This window comes from Ahaetulla prasina, chromosome 2, assembly GCF_028640845.1.
Source record: "Ahaetulla prasina isolate Xishuangbanna chromosome 2, ASM2864084v1, whole genome shotgun sequence".
Classification (NCBI taxonomy): Eukaryota; Metazoa; Chordata; class Lepidosauria; order Squamata; family Colubridae; genus Ahaetulla; species Ahaetulla prasina.
In genome coordinates this window covers 134,594,741-134,613,398 of record NC_080540.1, presented here as the reverse complement: position 1 = coordinate 134,613,398, position 18,658 = coordinate 134,594,741, and the positions used below count along the sequence as shown (strand labels likewise).

General features: G+C 40.6%; 1 protein-coding gene across 5 annotated transcripts in view; it reads left to right on the top strand.

The window, feature by feature from the left end:
• The window catches only part of GCGR (glucagon receptor), a 40,212-nt gene that overhangs the window by 10,781 nt on the left and 10,773 nt on the right, over positions 1 to 18,658 (top strand). For 3 of the 5 annotated variants that reach the window (XM_058174181.1, XM_058174177.1, XM_058174180.1), the window contains 6 exons: positions 14,317 to 14,458; positions 14,549 to 14,657; positions 15,200 to 15,307; positions 16,394 to 16,509; positions 16,757 to 16,863; positions 17,857 to 18,010. In XM_058174181.1, coding sequence (XP_058030164.1) covers positions 14,405 to 14,458; positions 14,549 to 14,657; positions 15,200 to 15,307; positions 16,394 to 16,509; positions 16,757 to 16,863; positions 17,857 to 18,010 — 648 coding nt within the window. In that variant the 5' untranslated portion in view covers positions 14,317 to 14,404. Of the gene's footprint in view, positions 1 to 6,886; positions 7,034 to 13,928; positions 14,075 to 14,316; positions 14,459 to 14,548; positions 14,658 to 15,199; positions 15,308 to 16,393; positions 16,510 to 16,756; positions 16,864 to 17,856; positions 18,011 to 18,658 lie in introns of those variants that run through there. The other 2 variants (XM_058174179.1, XM_058174178.1) reach the window with 2 other exon arrangements.

Sequence of the window (18,658 nt, the reverse complement as noted above, 5' to 3'; positions counted from 1 at the left end):
CCCTGGGACAACCGTTAAATTATTTGAATCCCACCACTGCTTACAACCGTTATAGTGTCCCCATGGCCACATGATTTACATTTGGATGCTTGACAGCTGACCCACATTTATGAGAGTTGCCGTATCTAAGAGTCATATAATCACCTTTTGTGACCTTCTGACAAGCAAAGAAAATGGGGGAACCAGATTCACTTAAGAACCATGTTATTAATTTAACAATTTCACTGATTCACTTAACAAATGTGGCAGGAAGAGTTGTAAAATGTGTCAAAACTCACTTAACAAATTTCTCGCTTAACAGCATAAATTTTGGGCTGAATTGTGATCGTAAGTTGAGGACTATCTGTAGTTCATTTAGTTACCAAAAGTTTTTTTCACACTTGCATCCATTGCAGCATCCCCACAGTCAGGTGATCAAAATTCAGATACTTAAAACTGACTCATACATAAGACAGCTGCAGTGTCCCAGGGTCATATGATCACCTTTTGAAACCTTCCAACTAGCAAAGTCAACCCTAACGGCTTCCTGCGGGGTTCTGCCAGCCAAAACAAGGTACACGGGCCCCTTGCGCCCCATTTTCTGTCTGGATGACCAAAATATTTTGGCCATCAGAGTGCTGCACGAGGTGTCCATCCCGCCTCCCCCTCCGCCTCCAGCCGGCCTGCGGAGGAGAATTACAATGCTGATCCAGCTCTCAAAGAAATCCAGTTTGACACCCCTGTTGTAGGCCTTTTATAAAGACATGAAGACTTGGTTGCATGCCCAGGTTTGGTGCCCCAAGTGTATTAAGAGGCCAATTTCCTGACTAACATCCGTAGTAACCGTTTTACTTGGTGCCATGGATATTTATTCTGTACTGTTTTAATAGTTTTTACGTTTTATGATGTATGCTGCCCAGAGTCCCTTGATTAGAGGGGAGTCTATAGAAATCAAGTAAATAAATATGTACTCAGAGGAGGGCTATAAGATGAAAATTTGTATTTGTCCATTATCGCTTTGCAAAGGTCTGTTCCAAAAGAATTGACTAGAATTGCTGTTTTGCGTGCACCCATGTTTAAGTAAGCAACATTGACATTCAGAGTAAACATGCATGGGACCAAGCTGTACTTGTGTTACTGAAAGAGGGGAGAGTGATATCCTCTGAAATCAGGACCACACTTCTTAAATATGAACCTACAAACATCAATGATAGCTGACTCTGAAATTGAAGCATCCAGCAAAGAAGATACTGATCTGTATATTATGTCTGTCTGTCTGACTGACTGTATATCCCTCCCTCCCTTGCGTCTGTCTGTCTATCATTATCTATTGTATCTACCTTTTATCTATCTATCTTTTATCTATCTATTTTATCTATCTATCCATCCATTCTTATCTTTTATCTCTACCCTATTCTTTATGTCATGCAAAGGCATTTGCCAATGGCATTTACTGGAGAGTTTTTCAAAAACCCAAATGAAAAGCTGCTAATATTTAAGATAAATGTTAATTAAAACTAGTCTGTAATCATAAGATTAATAAACAGTTTGATAACAACTTGGCAGAAAGATCCTATATAGGATGTGAAACCCCACCACCAAAATAATAGCAATGGTATAACATTTTGCCACAAATGGAAAAACTTATTAAAACACAAATTATGAAATTACAGAATAAATTACAGGAACAGCATTAGTGAGTTTTAAACTCAATAAAAAGTTACTTCTGGTAAGTCGTGTGTAGGATTGTACTGCTCATGTACGATTCCTGGTTGCCATTCTACATTCTATTGCTATGCAGCATGGAGTTAATTTGGAGGTTTTACGCTCCTCATTTCTTCTCTTGTTATTATTTTTTTAAATAATTGTTTTTCCAGGATCCTAAGGTCTCCTTTTGTTATCAGTGATGGAATTCACACTCTGTCCAAAGAAGTGGCAGAGGTTACATTTTTACTACTGTAGTGGACATCGCTCTCTTCTTCTCTATAGAAAAATGTAGTAATACAAAGGATATTAAATATTGCATCCAGTTTTGGTCTCCACGATGTAAAAAAGATGTTGAGACTCTAGAAAGAGTGCAGAGAAGAGCAACAAAGATGATTAGGGGACTGGAGGATAAAACATATGAAGAACGGTTGCAGGAACTGGGTATGTCTAGTTTAACAAAAAGAAGGACTAGGGGAGACATGATAGCTGTGTTCCAATATCTTAGGGGCTGCCACAAAGAAGAGGGAGTCAGGCTGTTCACCAAAGCACCTGAGGGTAGAACAAGAAGCAATGGGTGGAAACTGGTCAAAGAAAGAAGCAACTTAGAACTAAGGAGAAATTTCCTGACAGTTAGAACAATTAATAAGTGGAACGACTTGCCTTCAGAAGTTGTGAATGCTCCAACACTGGAAATTTTTAAGAAAATGTTGGATAACCATCTGACTGAGATGGTATAGGGTTTCCTGCCTGGGCAGGGGGTTGGACTAGAAGGCCTCCAAGGTCCCTTCCAACTCTGATGTTATGTTATGTAAATAATGATACTAACTCACATTCCAGGTTGTATCCTTCTAGCAGGCAGCAGCCAACAGAGTGAGAGTATAAAAAGTTGAGTGTGATGATACCCCATACCATTACATCATTCCTGTATTACTAAAAGGTTATGGGGTAGTGAAAGAAGATGTATAAAATAGCCACAGATTCCCATTTCTTGCTCTAGCCTTATTACTGCACTACTCTAGGATAGTTCTGAAAAATACTCTATGGCGATTAATGGAGAAAAGGTCTGTCCTTGACTTTAAACCAGCTAACGAAAATGGAACTTCAGTGTACAGCAATAATGACACCATATATTTGTCCACCAAATGTTTTAAGTCAGGACCGGACTGCCATTTTCAGGGTCAGAGATGCACTTTAGTATCATCAAAATCTTTGGATTCCTGAAAATTGCAGGAGGGGTTATACAGGTGCTGTGATTAGGCCATTTTTCCCCAAGAAGAAATTAAGGTGGAAAAAAATAGTCCTAACGTCCTTATATTGCCCCATAATAAACATGTTTATTATACTCCTTCCTCCAATCAAAAGTTTGATAGCATTACCAAAAATCAATGGTTTCTATGTCAAATTTTGGCCAAGGTAATTTGGTGACAGTCTGAGGAATGCAAATTGGGATTCACCATGCTCCATTTGTGTGGCTTTGAAATGCCGTCCTAAGCCAAGAATGAGAAACCCAACAGCTTGGAGCTAGTGATTTCAGCTACCCCAAAATATCCACGGTAGACAGAATCTCTTCTAGGAGAGAGGAATGCTGCCTAACTTCCCTTTGTTTCTTTCCTGTAACCAAATCTATGTAAATGCCACAAATGGTTCAGGGATTCCTGCTTGTTAAATTTGATTTTGGGGGCTTATTTGTGGAACTGTAAATGGCTCCAGACAAAGATAGAAATAGAGAGACATCCTGGAGGGGCTGAGATAAATCTTAATATGAGTAGCTGTGTAATAGTAGCAGCAAGGAATAATTCTATATTGACAACATCCCATTCCCTCTACAGAAGATTATTATTTCCTTAATGTAAGACCTAAGATCTGCTGGGTTCATTCTAGCTCCTTCTGACACAAAAAGTAATGCTTTCTAGATATATATGACTGCAATGACCATCATTTTCTTTTGATGGTCTTCTTTTGGTCATTTTCTTTTGAGTATAGGGTATCCCATTCCCCCCCCCCCGTCCCCTTCCTCTGAGACAATGGCAGCAGAGGTCAGAATCAGTAGGCTTTACTGTAAGAGGCCCAAGAAATTTTAGCCTGGTTAGGATTAACAGAGAGGTTCTATTTTCACAGTTAGGTTCTAACTCAACTTTATTATTAGCATTGAAAAACAAATTTCTTGATCTTGATCATCCTGGATGATGAGGTTTCACCCAGTGACGTACCCAGAGCACTCGCTTAATCATGTTTTTGATCTCTAATCCTTGTCTTACGCACACTCCTATGTTGCGATACATTGCTAAAATGTACAATGGGGCTAATAATATATCGCTTATATAATCATCACCAAACGCCATCTCTTTGGGATGCTCTAATAATGAATTCCTGCCATGGTCAGAGCAAGTAGTCTTCAAGGTCTCTTCCAACCCATGACTTTATAATTTATTCAGAAAGGAATCCCAGAGTAACTAAGGATGCTCTGAAATGGAGGGTTGTTAGTATTGCCAGTCATAGTTGTTCTATTGTAAAATAAAACTCATCCCATACATTTCAGAAGGGTAAAAAAGGGAGTCCCTGCGGATTTTACTCTGCTAGTCATTACCGACTATAAGGGGCAGTTCTCATCCATTGAGCCAGTGCTGTCCAAAGCTGTTTCCCCACTCATGATGTCAATATTTCAGAAGTGTAGTGATTTATTTGATTGTATATTGACTATTTATCAGAGAAGGGAAAATTGTATAATATAGGCCATGGATAGCATCTATTTTTTTAATGCCCCCAAGCGGTCCATCCATACCACACCAAAATTGGTAGATAAGACTTTCAAGAGGAACTGTCTTAATTTTTTTTAAAAGGACAAAATAGAGGTATAATTTAGTGCACTGATTTTGCCTATTAATCACCTAGCGCCCCCCCCCCTTAAAAAGTTCTTAAAAATTCAGTTCTGGCTTCAGGAATTATAGTGTATCACCCACTAGGACCTTGTAAGCCATGGATTCCACTCCATCTCCAAATTTTGAAAAGTAAAATTAGAGGCTCTGGTCATGAGGGTTGCCTGCTTTGTTATGTATCATCCAGATGTTTTAGTGTAATGAGCAGTGCTATTCTTGTCCTTTCCTTCATTCTTTATTCTCCTGGAACTATGAATCAGAAACCTTCTCAAGATTATTTAGCCCTGTGCTATGATCTGGGCACATGTTTGTATTTATAGTTCTTGGACTATTAAACACTGTTGATTTTTATTAACTATCAGGAGTTCCAACAATAGGATTCTCAGTTACCCACTCACCTACCCAGTACTAACAGATTGATTTACCTTGCAAAAGTGAGCCAAAAATTGGTGGGTCTATATTCGAGTTAAGTAGAGGAAGTATGAATTAAGGCGTTTTCTGTCTAGAAAGGCAGCTGTACAGTGATACATTTTACTCTGTGCCTAAAAATAACATTTCAGCCAATGCATCTCCAGTCTCTCTCTGGTCTTTTGAATGGATAGAATCCAGAGCTCTCTGTCTGATAGGAACCAGACATGTAGGTCAAGCCTCCCTCCAGATGGTTCATTAAATTAAATGAGGCTAAAAGACATTAGAAGCAAAGGTAACTGAAATTGTGTTGCAGGATAGTCACACATTTAAATCTGGACCATGAAGTAATAATTCCAAAGATATGCATGCAGTTCTCTTTCTTGAACTTTGCAATTCTCTGGATCAGAAGTGGGTTTCAGCAGGTTCTGACCAGTTCTGGAGAACCAGTAGCGGAAATTTTGAGTAGTTCGGAGAACTGGTAGTAAAAAATCTGACTGGCCCCACCCCCATCAATTCTCTGCCTCCCAATTCGTAGCTGATTGGGAGGAAATGGGAATTTTGCAGTATCCTTCCCCTGCCACGCCCACCAAGCCATGCCACACCCACTAAGCCACGCCCATAGAACCGGTAGTAAAAAAAATTGAAACCCACCACTGCTCTGAATCTAATATGGGCACTTGTAGTTCAGAATCTTGCACAGAGTTCTGACAGATACACAGGAGTTGCTCCTAAAATAAATCTCATTTCTATAGCTTCTTTATTTCTCTCCCCTACCTAAAAGTTATTGTTCTGCTCTCCCTTCCTCCCTTTCAATAAAGTTGTAGAATGGCACTGACCCATTTCAAGCCACCTAATAATCATTTATTTAGGGGGTTTCTTTCATTTGGTAGTAACTCCCCCATCCCCAATTTGTGTCTTTAGGCTCTTCCACATGATCACAGTTCAAAGATGTTCCACTAACTATTTTTAGAAGATGTCTCAGGATGCAGCATTGTCTTATTCTCCCCCTGGAGGGAGTAAGTCCTTTTATCCCACCCAGTCCTTTTATCTGTAGCTGTTCCAATTTTAAAGTAGTGTTTTCTGTCTTTCCCAGCACAAGTCTTGGCATGCAAATGATTTATGACCTCTCATTCAGGGAGCAATATGCTGACGTTTGTAAACTGCTCAGAGAGTGCTGTAAAGCAGGATGTAGCGGTATATAAGTCTAAGTGCTATTGCTATCTCACCAAAGAGAAGATGGGGACTAGCATCTGCTATATTCCTCTTGGCTATTTGAGGCTAAGGTGCATCTCTCCCTCTCCATCATTAATTACAACCCTCAATGGCCCTTTTGGCTTAGCTGTAAAAAAAAAAAAAACCCAAGAAAAATATAGAAGTGCATTTGCGATGATGTATTGATTGTCTGCATTTTTGTAATCCAAATAGGGGCAACGCAAGTAATAACATACTTCATATACCTTTAAAGGATGTCATAACAAAAAAAATATTTGAGACCTATTTAAGGTACAAAATAATGCAATTGCCTTCCAGGCAGACAGATAAATCCTGTTTGAGTGTTAAGGGGATAATATTCATAACAAGAATATTTTAACAGTAGAACCAGTTACCCAGAGAGGTTGTGGGCACTCATTCACTGGATGTATTCAAGCAGAAAATAAATAGCCATCTGTCGAAAAATTGTAATTAGGACTCTTGTGCTCAGCAGGGGATCGGACTTGATGGCCTAAATGGTCTCTTCCAACTCTGTAATTCTGCGATTCTGAGCTTGTCATGACAGAAACTTTCATGGACTGGCTTTCACTTCATCAAATGAAACTGAGGAAGTAGACTAACATCCATTAAACATTATGCCCTTAATGTGTCAGGCTACAAGGGCGCATAAGATTTCTTTTTGTTGTTGTTTGTTGCAACAGGGTAGCACCAATGGTGGGTTGCTACCGGTTCGCCCTGATTTGGGCAAACTAGTAGCAGCGGTGGGAGGCTCCACCCACCCGCCCGTCATCAAATACGATCTGTGCATGTGCAGAAGTGGCGCGCACACGAGCGAACCAGAAGCGAAGGTAAGTGAAACTCATCCCTGGGTAGCAGAGCTATCTATAATTCTCTGGATAGGTTCAGACAGAGGGAAGAAAACCATCTCTCAGGGATGCACTAATCTGGATTTCTGCATGGAGCAGGGGACTGTGTTTGATGGCCAAAATAATTCTATGAGGAGCAATAACCCAACTTGTTAGTCACTAGCAATATTTGCTGGAAAGTTACACTGGATAACTTGAGATTTTACATAAAGTTTCTTGTCTCCAAATATCTCGTTTAGGCAGGAATGTAGTTGCGATTGTCAAATATCTTTGACAATATCTTTGACAATATCTTTGTCACAAACTTATATAAAACCTGGTCCGAAAGGAGAAATCCTATTAGGAATTATTGGCTGTTATTGTGCTTTCATTTAAATTATTAAATTAAATTAAATTATACTTTCATTTAAATTATACTCGGTTTATATTTGAATTACTGCCATTAAAGTTTCTTCTGGAATATCAAGATTTTGCTGCATTCCTGCAGTTTACAGAACATTAGTTGATGGAAGGAAACAGCCTAATTTAAAACGTTAAGAGTTTAAGATTCAAGGATCCAATAATTGGCTAATTTGCTGAAACAAATACATAGAAAAGATTGAAACAGATGGAAAGAAAGCCTTTGTGTTTCATGTTATGTATTGTTTCATAGGTGGACACATTATGATAATGAAACATTATGATGCACTAAAGAATTTAAGTAGCTTTAATCTGTTAAACGTTTTGTTTATTAAGGATGAAGTTGGAATGCTCATCTGGTGTAGTTCAATTTATTGAGAATCTGTTTTCAGTGGAAGTTTCCAGCATTTATGGATTAAGGCAGGGTTTTTTTTTCTCCTTGAGGGTTCTTTCCCATTTTAATTGTTAAGCAAAAAACAATTGCAATCTTACAATTGTATCTTATAATCTTGCAAGATAGATTGAACTTTGAAAACATGAGTTTTCCTTTCCTAACCCGCTGAGCTTACGTCATGAATCAGTAAATTTGGGTAGAGAATCAGTTTTAGGAAGTCCTTGATACTTTCTTCCCAGGGGCCAGTGTCATTAGCCTGCACAACAGGGTCATTACTCATTAGAGCACGTTCACCAAGCATGGAGAAGAGAGGCCACTCTGGCAGGGAGAACACGTCTCCAATTATTGTGATTGAACTGAGCACAATCAAAGGTGTATCTTCTTTGCCCTCTTCCCAAGGCAGACTCCAAAAACCATTAGGAGGGCCTGAGCAGTAATGCAGCTTGGGTGAGACTACTTGAATGTGTCTGGTACAAAGAACTGGCTTCTGACCAGAAAATCCCTGCCCAACAGAGCTGGGCTGAAGCAGGAAGAGGCCCTTTCAGTTCAGGGACTGGGCCAGGAAAGTAGCATGTCCAGCTGAGCTAAGGGACATCAAGAAGCACAAACTGAATTATTTCTAGGAAGAGCAGATTTAGAGCAGAGGTTTTCTTTTGCCAGAAGAATCTGCCGCTCCCAGGATAGCGTGTGACTGGGCTTCCTTGGAGGCTACTTCTCTGCCAGCAATACAGTAAAAAAATAAACTCTTCCAGCGGAAAGGTAAATAGCTGACGAAGAATAAAATTAGTCTGTCCTCCCAATGCATACATATACCAATATCTCTGCAAATCCTAGCAACCCAAGAGTTCTTAAATTCTCCTGGGTGTGGAATTTGAGACCATCTCCAGATGTTGCAAGTTTATTTATTTATTTTTATTTATTTATTTATCGTAACAATATATACAAGCGTTGCATAAAGGGTTATATAATATATGAACGTATATATGAGGAGAAACGAGGTACTATAAACATATATATATACATAGGGGAAGAAACAATAGGACAGGAACGGTAGGCACGTTTGTGCTCTTATGCACGCCCCTTAGAGTCCTCTAAGGAAAGTGGTGAGGTCAACCGTGGACAGTTTTTGAGTAAAGCCTTTGGGGTTATGAGAAGAAACAACAGAGTCAGGTAATGCATTCCAAGCATATACAATTCTGTTATAGAAATCGTGTTTTCTGCAATCTAAACTGGAGCGGTTGACATTGAGTTTAAATCTGTTGGTAGCTCTTGTGATATTGTTATTGAAACTGAAAAAGTCATTGACAGGAAGGACATTGCAACGGATGATTTTATATGCTAAACCCAGATCCTGAAGTTGAAAAGGAGTTTCTTCCTTCACAACAAGGAAGTCTGCATTGAAGTTTGGTAGTAGTATCAAAGGGGCAGTTTCCAATAGTGAAGATGGTGGCTCTTTCTTATCATTCTGGCTTTGGAGATATAATCCCCAGAGGGGGAAATTTGCCTGTGGAGTTCGCAGTCCAAGAAACCTGAGTCAAGGTGATCAGAGGCTGTACAGGCTCTTTCCAATTAAGGGACACATCACACATGTATTTGTCTGTCTTATTTTAATGTGGAGAAAGCTCATCCCAACAGAATAGACAGTTCTTGATGCTGCTAGCTTCCTCCAGCCTCTCTGATTAATGAGCTTTCTAGCTCTCAGGCAGCAGCAGTTAGACGCTATTCAGAGGAAACATGATTTTCCCAAGGATAAGAATAACTTAATCTGATAAGCAAATAAATAAAAAATAAATAAATCTTGGGAGCAGGATAAAACTGGGGGGGGGATTTTTGCTGTGGATTTAATGGAGAATTTTAAAATACACTCTAAAGACAGAGAGCTGGACACAAACTACTCCATCCTGATCAGTAAGACTCTGCTTCTACCTTCAGTGTGTTGTATTTAGATCTAGAGCATCAAATCAGGGAGTTCAAGGCTTTATTTCCAGCAGGGCAGACTTTCATCTAGAACAGTCATTGACAGTATACCCAGAAACTCAGTAATAAGTATATCAAAATATCAGGGCTTATTTTAGGGCAAGAAATGATTTATTTATTTTTTTGTAGTGCATCGTTCTTTTCTGGCAAAATCATAGTCATCCCTTTTTCTGTTGCCTCCCGGCTAAAAAAAAACTCAATCATTTTGTGGCCTTTGTTAGCCTAATTAAAATGGGACCCTAATAAATATGTTGTATGTAACCCAGAGTTGCCTTAGGTTAAATGGGCTGCTATAGAAATTTGACAAATAACTCCTTCACTTGCTATCTCGATCTTAGCAGAATTACCATGCAGAGACCTTCTGCACATTATGTAGCCCATGTAGGAGGGATAATTACTTATAAAACACCTCAGAGGCATTCATATTTCCCTCTAGCTCATCCGAGAAAGCTTCTTTCGTGAAGATATGAAAATTAGAAACAGCTTGGTCAAAGTCACTTGTGGACACAGGAAAAGAAGGAAACAGTGTGGCATCACATGGTAGAAAGGCAGGGATCCCATGCCACTCCCAAACTAGAAAAGACAATAAATTTATGTCAACGCATCCCTAAACACTTGCTCTGCTATTGTAATGGAAGTTCTGAAACAAGGAAGCATAACTCAAGGCTTTACATCTATTTGGCTCCATGAAAGTTTTAGCTAATAATACCAAATATTAAAATCTGATTATCCTCTACTTGTGAATCTATTTATCTCTTTCTTAAAAAAGTATTCCAGAGCGCCTTTATCTTAATCCTCAAGAAACACTTTTCACAGTGTTTAAATCTTTTAAGTCTTTAAATAATTATTTCACTTAACTGCAACAAATGTTGACATGCGTTACTGTATTCTTTATATAACATGTGCTTATATGCATTCGTATGATACAGGCCTGTGTTACACTCCTAAAAAGATATTCTTGCTGTTATTCTTGCACAACACTGTGTAGTTGTTAAAAGTGTTACCTAGTTGAAGTGGAATTTCCTTATTTCTGTGAAAATGGAGGAGGGGAACCCTTGTGAGTTATGGAACACTCCAAAGTAGAGAGGCAGCCAAAAGGAAAATAACCAAGTGCCATTCTCTACCCTCTAATTGCTTTTCCCTGGGAAAAGCAACCAATTATGATATGCATATTTCCACATAATGTGGAAAGTCCTTGATTTAAACCTTATCTTGGATAATACTGATCTAATATCCTGGACGCTGCAAAAAATATGGAGGATGTTTTATATGCAGCGCTCTGATTTTCAACGAACAGTTGAACATTAAATGGAAGAACTATTTTTAGTTACTAAAACTGACAACTAATTCACACATCCTCCTAATCCATGAGTCTAAAATCTGCACCGCTGTATTTATTTTACACAATTATGTCTTACTTTGACCCTAGTTGCAAAAGTGGATCGTAATGAACGATATCGTTAACAAAATCAAATTGAATCAAACTTTATTATGCTCATAAACCAGCATAAGGAATGGGAAGGTAATATAATTAATACAAAAGGTAGATATTTATGTAGATATTGAATTTTTTATATTTAATAAAAACTTTTTAAAACTTAAAAATAATACAAGAAGGTATACGAGCATAAAGGATATGAAAAGTGTAGGAGGCATAAAAGATGACATCAAAAAGTAAATAAAATTAAATGTTCATAAGCGGCTACTCCATTAAATGTTCTGTGGTGCCAGATCTTATAGCTGAGTGCTAATCGTGAGCCAGAAGTCATTACCTGGGGAAGGTTCAACACGGCTGCACAGAGCTTAACAAGATTGCATGTTGTGCTTGGATTGATGCCTGAAAGCAGCAGGCAATTTATCCACAGAAAGTATTCAGTATATCACACCGAAGTATGCAAGAATTAAAAGCAGGTGTGAACACAGAAATCCCCGTAGAAGGCCCTTGTCTTCAAAGAGGAAAAGCTGAGCCTGTGGTGCAACTACTGAGCAGTCTCTGGCATCCTCCAATCAAATGCAGACTAGCCATAGAGCAGGGCCTCAAGTTTTAACTCATGTTGGGTTCGAGCTTAGAAGCAAAATGCAAAATACAAAGCATATCTAGGAGAATTTTTAAAAAACATGAGCAAATCAGTAGCTTTCATGTGTGGGAGAGAAAAATGCATCAAAGGATATAGACAGTATTGCATTACATACTCAAAGGATTTGTGCTTTGGAAGTTGGCTTGTGGAATGGCCATGCTTCTATGGCAGGAGAGCAGGTAGTCACACTCTCAGGTCAAACTCTTGAGTTAGACTTTCTATGGCTGAAAAAAATTGTATTTATGCATTGCCATTTAATCGTATCAGTGAAGGCCCAGTTATTTCTATACTGACTGAAGGATCACCAGCTGCTCTGGATTTACACTATTCTTGCCTGTATCAGTGGGTGCTGGCTTGACTATAGGTTCCAATTACTGTGAAGCACTTTGTGGATTCATTGTGATCAGTTAGGTGGTCTACAAATGCCTTAAACAAATTAATTTATTTGATGAGTATGTTGTTTCCATGAACTATGAAGGGGAAGGAACAAGATTAGCCACAGGTGCTCCTTTTCTTGCTTAACCTGAACTGTCTGCTCTGGATTAATCACATCCTGACAATTTCTGAAAGGTACAGTTGCCTTCTAGCAAAAGAGGACTTCCCGGCTTTTTGGTTGCCCTTTTCCATTGCTCAGAGAATACTGGATAATGGAAAGTTCTGATGTCTAGTGGGAAGTTGTCCCTCCAAGGCTCCACAGTTAAAACTCCAGCAATCCAAGCCAAGGGCTTTTTGCTTCATGGGGTAAGTGGAGCAGCCCCCTTTTAATCTCAGCAGAGCTCTGGAAGTATCTGGTGCCAAAAGCTTGGCCTGTTGTTGCAAGGTACCCAGCAAAGAATAGCTTGTTTGTCCGGAGCACTGCAGTCCCATTCAGAAGCCCTTTAACCAGATTAGAGAAGGATTGAAGGCATTAGTTCAGAGGTGCCTTGGAGTTTATTCTGCATGAACATAGGGCATTGCCCAACCCTCCCATGGGAACCCAGCATAGCTTTCCAGCCAGGAAGTCAGACTCTGGGCACAGTGGGGGATTTTGTCATCCACAGGAAGGGGGCTTCTGGGTTAGGAGACAACAAGGCCTGAAGAGCCAGGGATCCCTGGAGGATGTTAATGATTAACTGCCTTTTGAGTCCTAACTGGACTGTGCCAGGAGCTGTAAACAAACCAGAGTAGTGCTGGCACATTCTCCCTCGTCCCTCCCTATTTTCTTAGACAAGGACTGAGGGAAAGGGGAGGGTGGGGGAGAGATACTGGCTGAATCAGGAGGATAGAGTCGCTGCTGGCTTGAATGACAGGCCCTGTCAGTGGGATGGAATGCAAAGAACAGTGTCCACAAGATCAGGACTGAAAGGCATCCAGTCCCCTGTGCTCAGCAGACTTCAGCCCCTCCGTCTTGGTAGCCCAAGGAACATAGCCTTCCCTGCTTTCCCAAGCACGCTGCTACTTTTGACCTTACTAACATGCACGCAGCACATGGGCTTTGGGTGTCAACCTATTATTGCTAGCGATTGCATAGCTATACTACCCTCTGCTGGTTCCCCCAAGCAGCACTGTTTCTGTATATCCCTCACGTAACTTACTTTTTAATTCCCTGACATAATAAAATAATGTATTTTATTTTCTATGCCCTCTGCACACTTTTCTATGCACGCTTAATTTACCATCCACACATCACACAACTAACTTACCATCCAGAGCACTGCAATTCTTCCACTCCCTGGCTAGAGGAGCATATCAGTCAATACTACGGGCCAAGGTGCCTTTCCAGGAAAATGAGGTGGCCTTCCTACAGTAGTTCCAGATGTGCTTAGTCATGGGAACAATTGCTGGATCCTCTGTAAAGAAAGCTTCAAGTTTTATTTTATTTTTACATGTTCTCTTTTACTTGGCTGCATATTATTCTTTGGCAAACATGCGCCCGTCTGTGAGTGAGGTATATAAGTCTCTGCAAGGCGAGACCATACTGTGGTTCTGAGGCGATGAGGCAAGATAGTCCTTGTGCTCGCAACTCTAAGCATTCAGCGGTGGAACCAAATCCAGCCCAGAAATAACTCCCCTTCCCCCAAGAGGCTCCAATTGCAATGGCTGGCATCTGAAGCAGCCCCTAAGTTGGGTGTCCTCCACTCCCCCTGGCTCCAGTGAGGGAGGCCCCAGCACCAACCAGAGAGATTCAAAACACTAGTAAGCCCTTAATACCTGACCTGGGAGGAGGCTCAGCAGCCATGTTTATTCCTGACAGGTTCCTTTCAATCCTTGATTTGCTGGCACTAGACTGACTATCTGGACGTAGCCCAGAAAACCCTGTCTCCGCCTGCGTCATCAACCTTGGAGACGCGCTCCTGAAGCTTGGAACTAACAGTTCAGCAGCAAGGAGCACGCAAGCATAAGTAACTTTGCTTTCTCCCCTTTCTAATTCTTTGCAGGACACCTGATAAAACAGCTCTAGGACATCTGGTAGGATACCAACAGCTCCAGGAGCATCCCTATGCAGTTTTGTAGCCCTCCAGAGGGATGTCCCAGGCACACCTTCTCAGAATCCTGCTTGCACTGGTGTTCTGCCTTCAGGTAAGGATCTTGATCCCTCCTTCTTGTCTGGCTGTTTCAGATCAAATACACAAACACTTAGCAGGGCCTTTTTTTCTTTCTTTTCCTCAGGGAGCTTCTGCCCAGGTTATGGAATATGTATATGAATACGTGTATGAAAGTTGGAAGGCTTACAGTGAAGAATGTCATCGCAATATGAGCCTTTGGCTACCATCTACTGGTGAGACCAGGTCCCTCTGGAGATTGGGTATCAGCTGATAATTTATCTGAACAAGGAAAGTGAGACGGGGGAAAGCATTGACAGTTTGGCAAAGTGTTTACTGATTTTCTTCCAGCTTATTCTGCTGAAGTCGTATGCTTTTGAAAGCTGGGATCCTAGGTTTTTTGATAACATCCTGAAAACTATTATGCAAGAATTTTGGAAACTGTGGCACTGGAGGAATGGAGAAAGACATCACAGAAATAGTAGAATGTAACTTAACAGATCACTTTTTTTCCTTGAGAGTGATGCATTCATGTATGTACAGAAACATACAAATGGTTTCAAGGCTGTGGTTTATGAATGAAGTACAAGGCAGGAACTACTAGGCTTATTTGAGTCAAGTCCCCAATAGAGTTTATTGGATAAAACATTTTAGGTCCACATAATGTGAGATAAAATTAAAAGAGATAATCTTGGAAATAGAATAAAATAAGAAAAAACACCCCCCACACACATATATAATTGCTGTATCCATTTTTGTATTTTCTTCTGTTCTCCAGATTTGGTTTGTAACCGGACTTTTGATAAGTATTCATGCTGGCCTGATGCACAACTCAACAGCACTGTCAACGTTTCCTGCCCCTGGTACCTGCCCTGGTATGATCAAGGTACAGTATTTACACTAGGGAGATGATTGGCATTGCACCATATCTTTAGCAGGGAAAATAGACTGTGTATCTAGACAACGTGTGTGATGATTCTAATGTTGGAGAACTGGGGAGACCCTTTTACTTCCATCTTCAGCCAAGAAAACTCACTGGGTAATTGGGATAAACAAACCTACTATCCTACCTTGCCTAACACAGGGAGATATAATAAGAAGATATGATGTACTGTATTCTTCTATTATATAGGCCTGCAAGGTAGTAAACGCTTCAATGATATATGTCAACTTTCAGCCTAAGAGATGGCCAAATATTAGTCAATATGCTTACATTTGGTCTATAATTCACAGTGGGGAAAATGAATGATATACTATTCCATTATTATTTCAAAGCTCTAGAACCGTGATGGTGAACCTATGGCATGCGTGCCAGAGGTGGCACACAGCACCCTCTCTGATGGCACATGAGCCATCGCCCCAGTTCAGCACCGCTGTGCATGTGCGCATGCCTCCTGCCAGCTAGCTGGTCTTCAGGTCTCTGCTACGGATGGATGGGGCACATGTGGGGGGATGAGGCACATGTGAGGGTGCCATGTGCACATGCATGGGGGCAGGGCGCATGCGTGGGACTACGTGCGCATTGCATTTTGGGGGTTTGTGCTTACTTTGGGCACTCGGTCCGGAAAAGGTTAGCCATCACTGTTCTAGAAAGTCTTTTTCTAGTTTTTACTGTTTTGTTTATTTAGTTTATGTTACCTATTATTTGAGATACCGGTACTTCAATAAAATTTCGTAGTTTTAATGTAGTTTATCAGTTTTAAAATATAATTTAAAAGCTTACACGCACTGTGTTTCCGTTCCGAATGGAAAGAGGGTCATAAAACTAATATAAAATAAGGGAAATAGTAAGCGAATGCATTAAAGATTAGCCTAATTTTCTGGGGAAACGTGAGATGAAAGTCAGAGGGTGCCGGAATTTAAATTTAGAACAGACATTAGAATCAACAATAGATTATTAAAGCTCAAAACAGGTAGACATTCTCTATGGAGTCAGATATATTTATGATAATGTTCCTCTTTATTCCTGTAGTGAAGCATGGCTATGTATTCAAGAAATGTGGCCCAGATGGACAGTGGGTGACTGGTCCTGGAGGGAAGTCACTTCGCAATGCTGATCAATGTATGATAGACAACAAGGAAGACCAGGTTAGCAGAGGTCTAAATAAGTTCTGTTAATTTTTACAAGATCATCTTTTTCTGGCTTCCAATAGATCAGGGGTCTGCAAACTTGGCTCCTTTAAGACTTGTGGACTTCAACTCCCAGAGTTCAACTCCTGGGAGTTGAAGTCCACAAGTCTTAAAAGAGCCAAGTTTGCAGACCCCTGCAATAGATAAAGGATCTGAATTGGTTTTGTGTATCAGACGAACTCTTTTCCTCTTTTTTTTCCCCCAGGAGTGGTTTGATAGAATCTATGGAAGCTTCCGAGTGATGTACACGGTGGGCTACTCAGTGTCCCTCTGTGCTCTGCTTCTGGCCTTGGCTGTGTTGCTGGGCTTCAGGTAATTTGGAAACTAGATCGGGACTGGTGATGGTGGGGTGGTTGACCCTTGAAACAGTGGAGGAAAAAGGAAGAAAAAAGAAAATGGATTGGGTTGGAATGAGATGGATTCCTTCGAAGTGGGAGGAGAAAAGAAAGAGGGAGGAGATTAGTAGAGCTTGGTCATAGGCCTACTATTAGTGCCATCAGAGTAAACATCCAGGGCCTCACTCAGCGTAATGAGCAAAAGGGGCCCTCAAGCAAAACAGATATGGATTATCTTATTTTGAAATATACATTATCCTCTACTGAGGGAAGCCCTAGTCTTCAAGTCCAACCTCTAAAATTATCTGGCTTTATCTCTACTGATTGGAACAGTCACTTTGTCAACTTTAAGATGTCTGGACTTCAATGGGGAGTTGAGGTCCAGATCAGAGATGGGTTTCAGCAGGTTCTAATCAGTTCTGGAGAACCAGTAGCAGAAATATTGAGTAGTTCGGAGAACCGGTAGTAAAAATTCTGACTGGCCCCTAACCCTAACCTGCCCCCACCTATTCTCTGCCTTCCCCTGCCATGCCCACCAAGCCACGCCCACCAATCCATGCCACACCTACTAAGCCACTCCCACAGAACCGGTAGTTAAAAAAATTTGAAACCCACCACTTGTCCAGATATCTTAAAGTTGCCAAGATTGAGAAAGCCGTGATTAAATGGACATTTAAACCTATTCCATCTCATCTCACTTTGGGCACAACTTGGGTGGGGAGATGCACTGCAGTAGACACATCTAGCTAGTCTGGAGAGATTGGATTTTCTTCAGAACTGTTAATGTGAGGGGTTGCTGCAGGGGGTGGAAGAGAGTAATGCAAGAACTGAAAAACTGATGAGTGGAATGAGAGCAAAAAACAGGGAATGGGAGGAACAGTGGCCAAGTGGGGTGAAGGTTTGGGCAGAGAAGTATAGCGTGACCTGAGCCAGATAGACAGGCCTTTTTGACAAGCTCCCTGCTCTCCAGCAAGCTGCACTGCATGCGCAACTACATCCACATGAACCTCTTCGCCTCCTTCATCCTGAAGGGCATCTCAGTGCTCACCATCGACACACTGCTCCACACTCGCTACAGTGAGAAAGTTGATGACTACAACGTGAGCCTTTGGCAGAGTGACAAGGTAACAGCCCCCTCTTTTATAGTCCCTCATTTATTTTATTTTCTCCTGTTGCCAGCTGCATTGTAAGGCTTCCACCCAACCAATGGCCACCTGTATATGTACTGATCCAATAAATCTTATGCCAGGAGTTTCTGAACATTGTGATAATGCAACCCCCTCAAGTGATAAATGAACTTCTGTGACACCTCTGCCATCATGAATTAGGATGGATAAGTAATTCATATGTCTAAATAATTTATGTACATATAAATAATTACATGTTTTTATATGTAGATTTGGTGGTTCCTCTGTATCACTAGAAGTTCTCAGTTGTCAAGAACTACAGTGGCCCACTGCAGGCTCACATAGTCACAATGGGGAATAAAAGCCTGACTTGAGTTTTGACAATGCTACTACCCCTTTAGTTTTTAAATAAATCGTGACACTCTACCTTCCCCTCTACCACACTTCTTGAAGATCCTTATGCCTCTCTGAGAGGTCCCAACCTCCAGTATAAGAATCTGTTTTATGCCCATCATTCTGTTATTCTACAGTCTCAGATTTTCTGTTCCTATGCCCAAACAACCAAGGACCATTGAAAAGTTTGGGGATGGTTTAAAATAATTTATGGGGAAAAAACATTTTTAGGTCAGCTGAAACCTATATTCA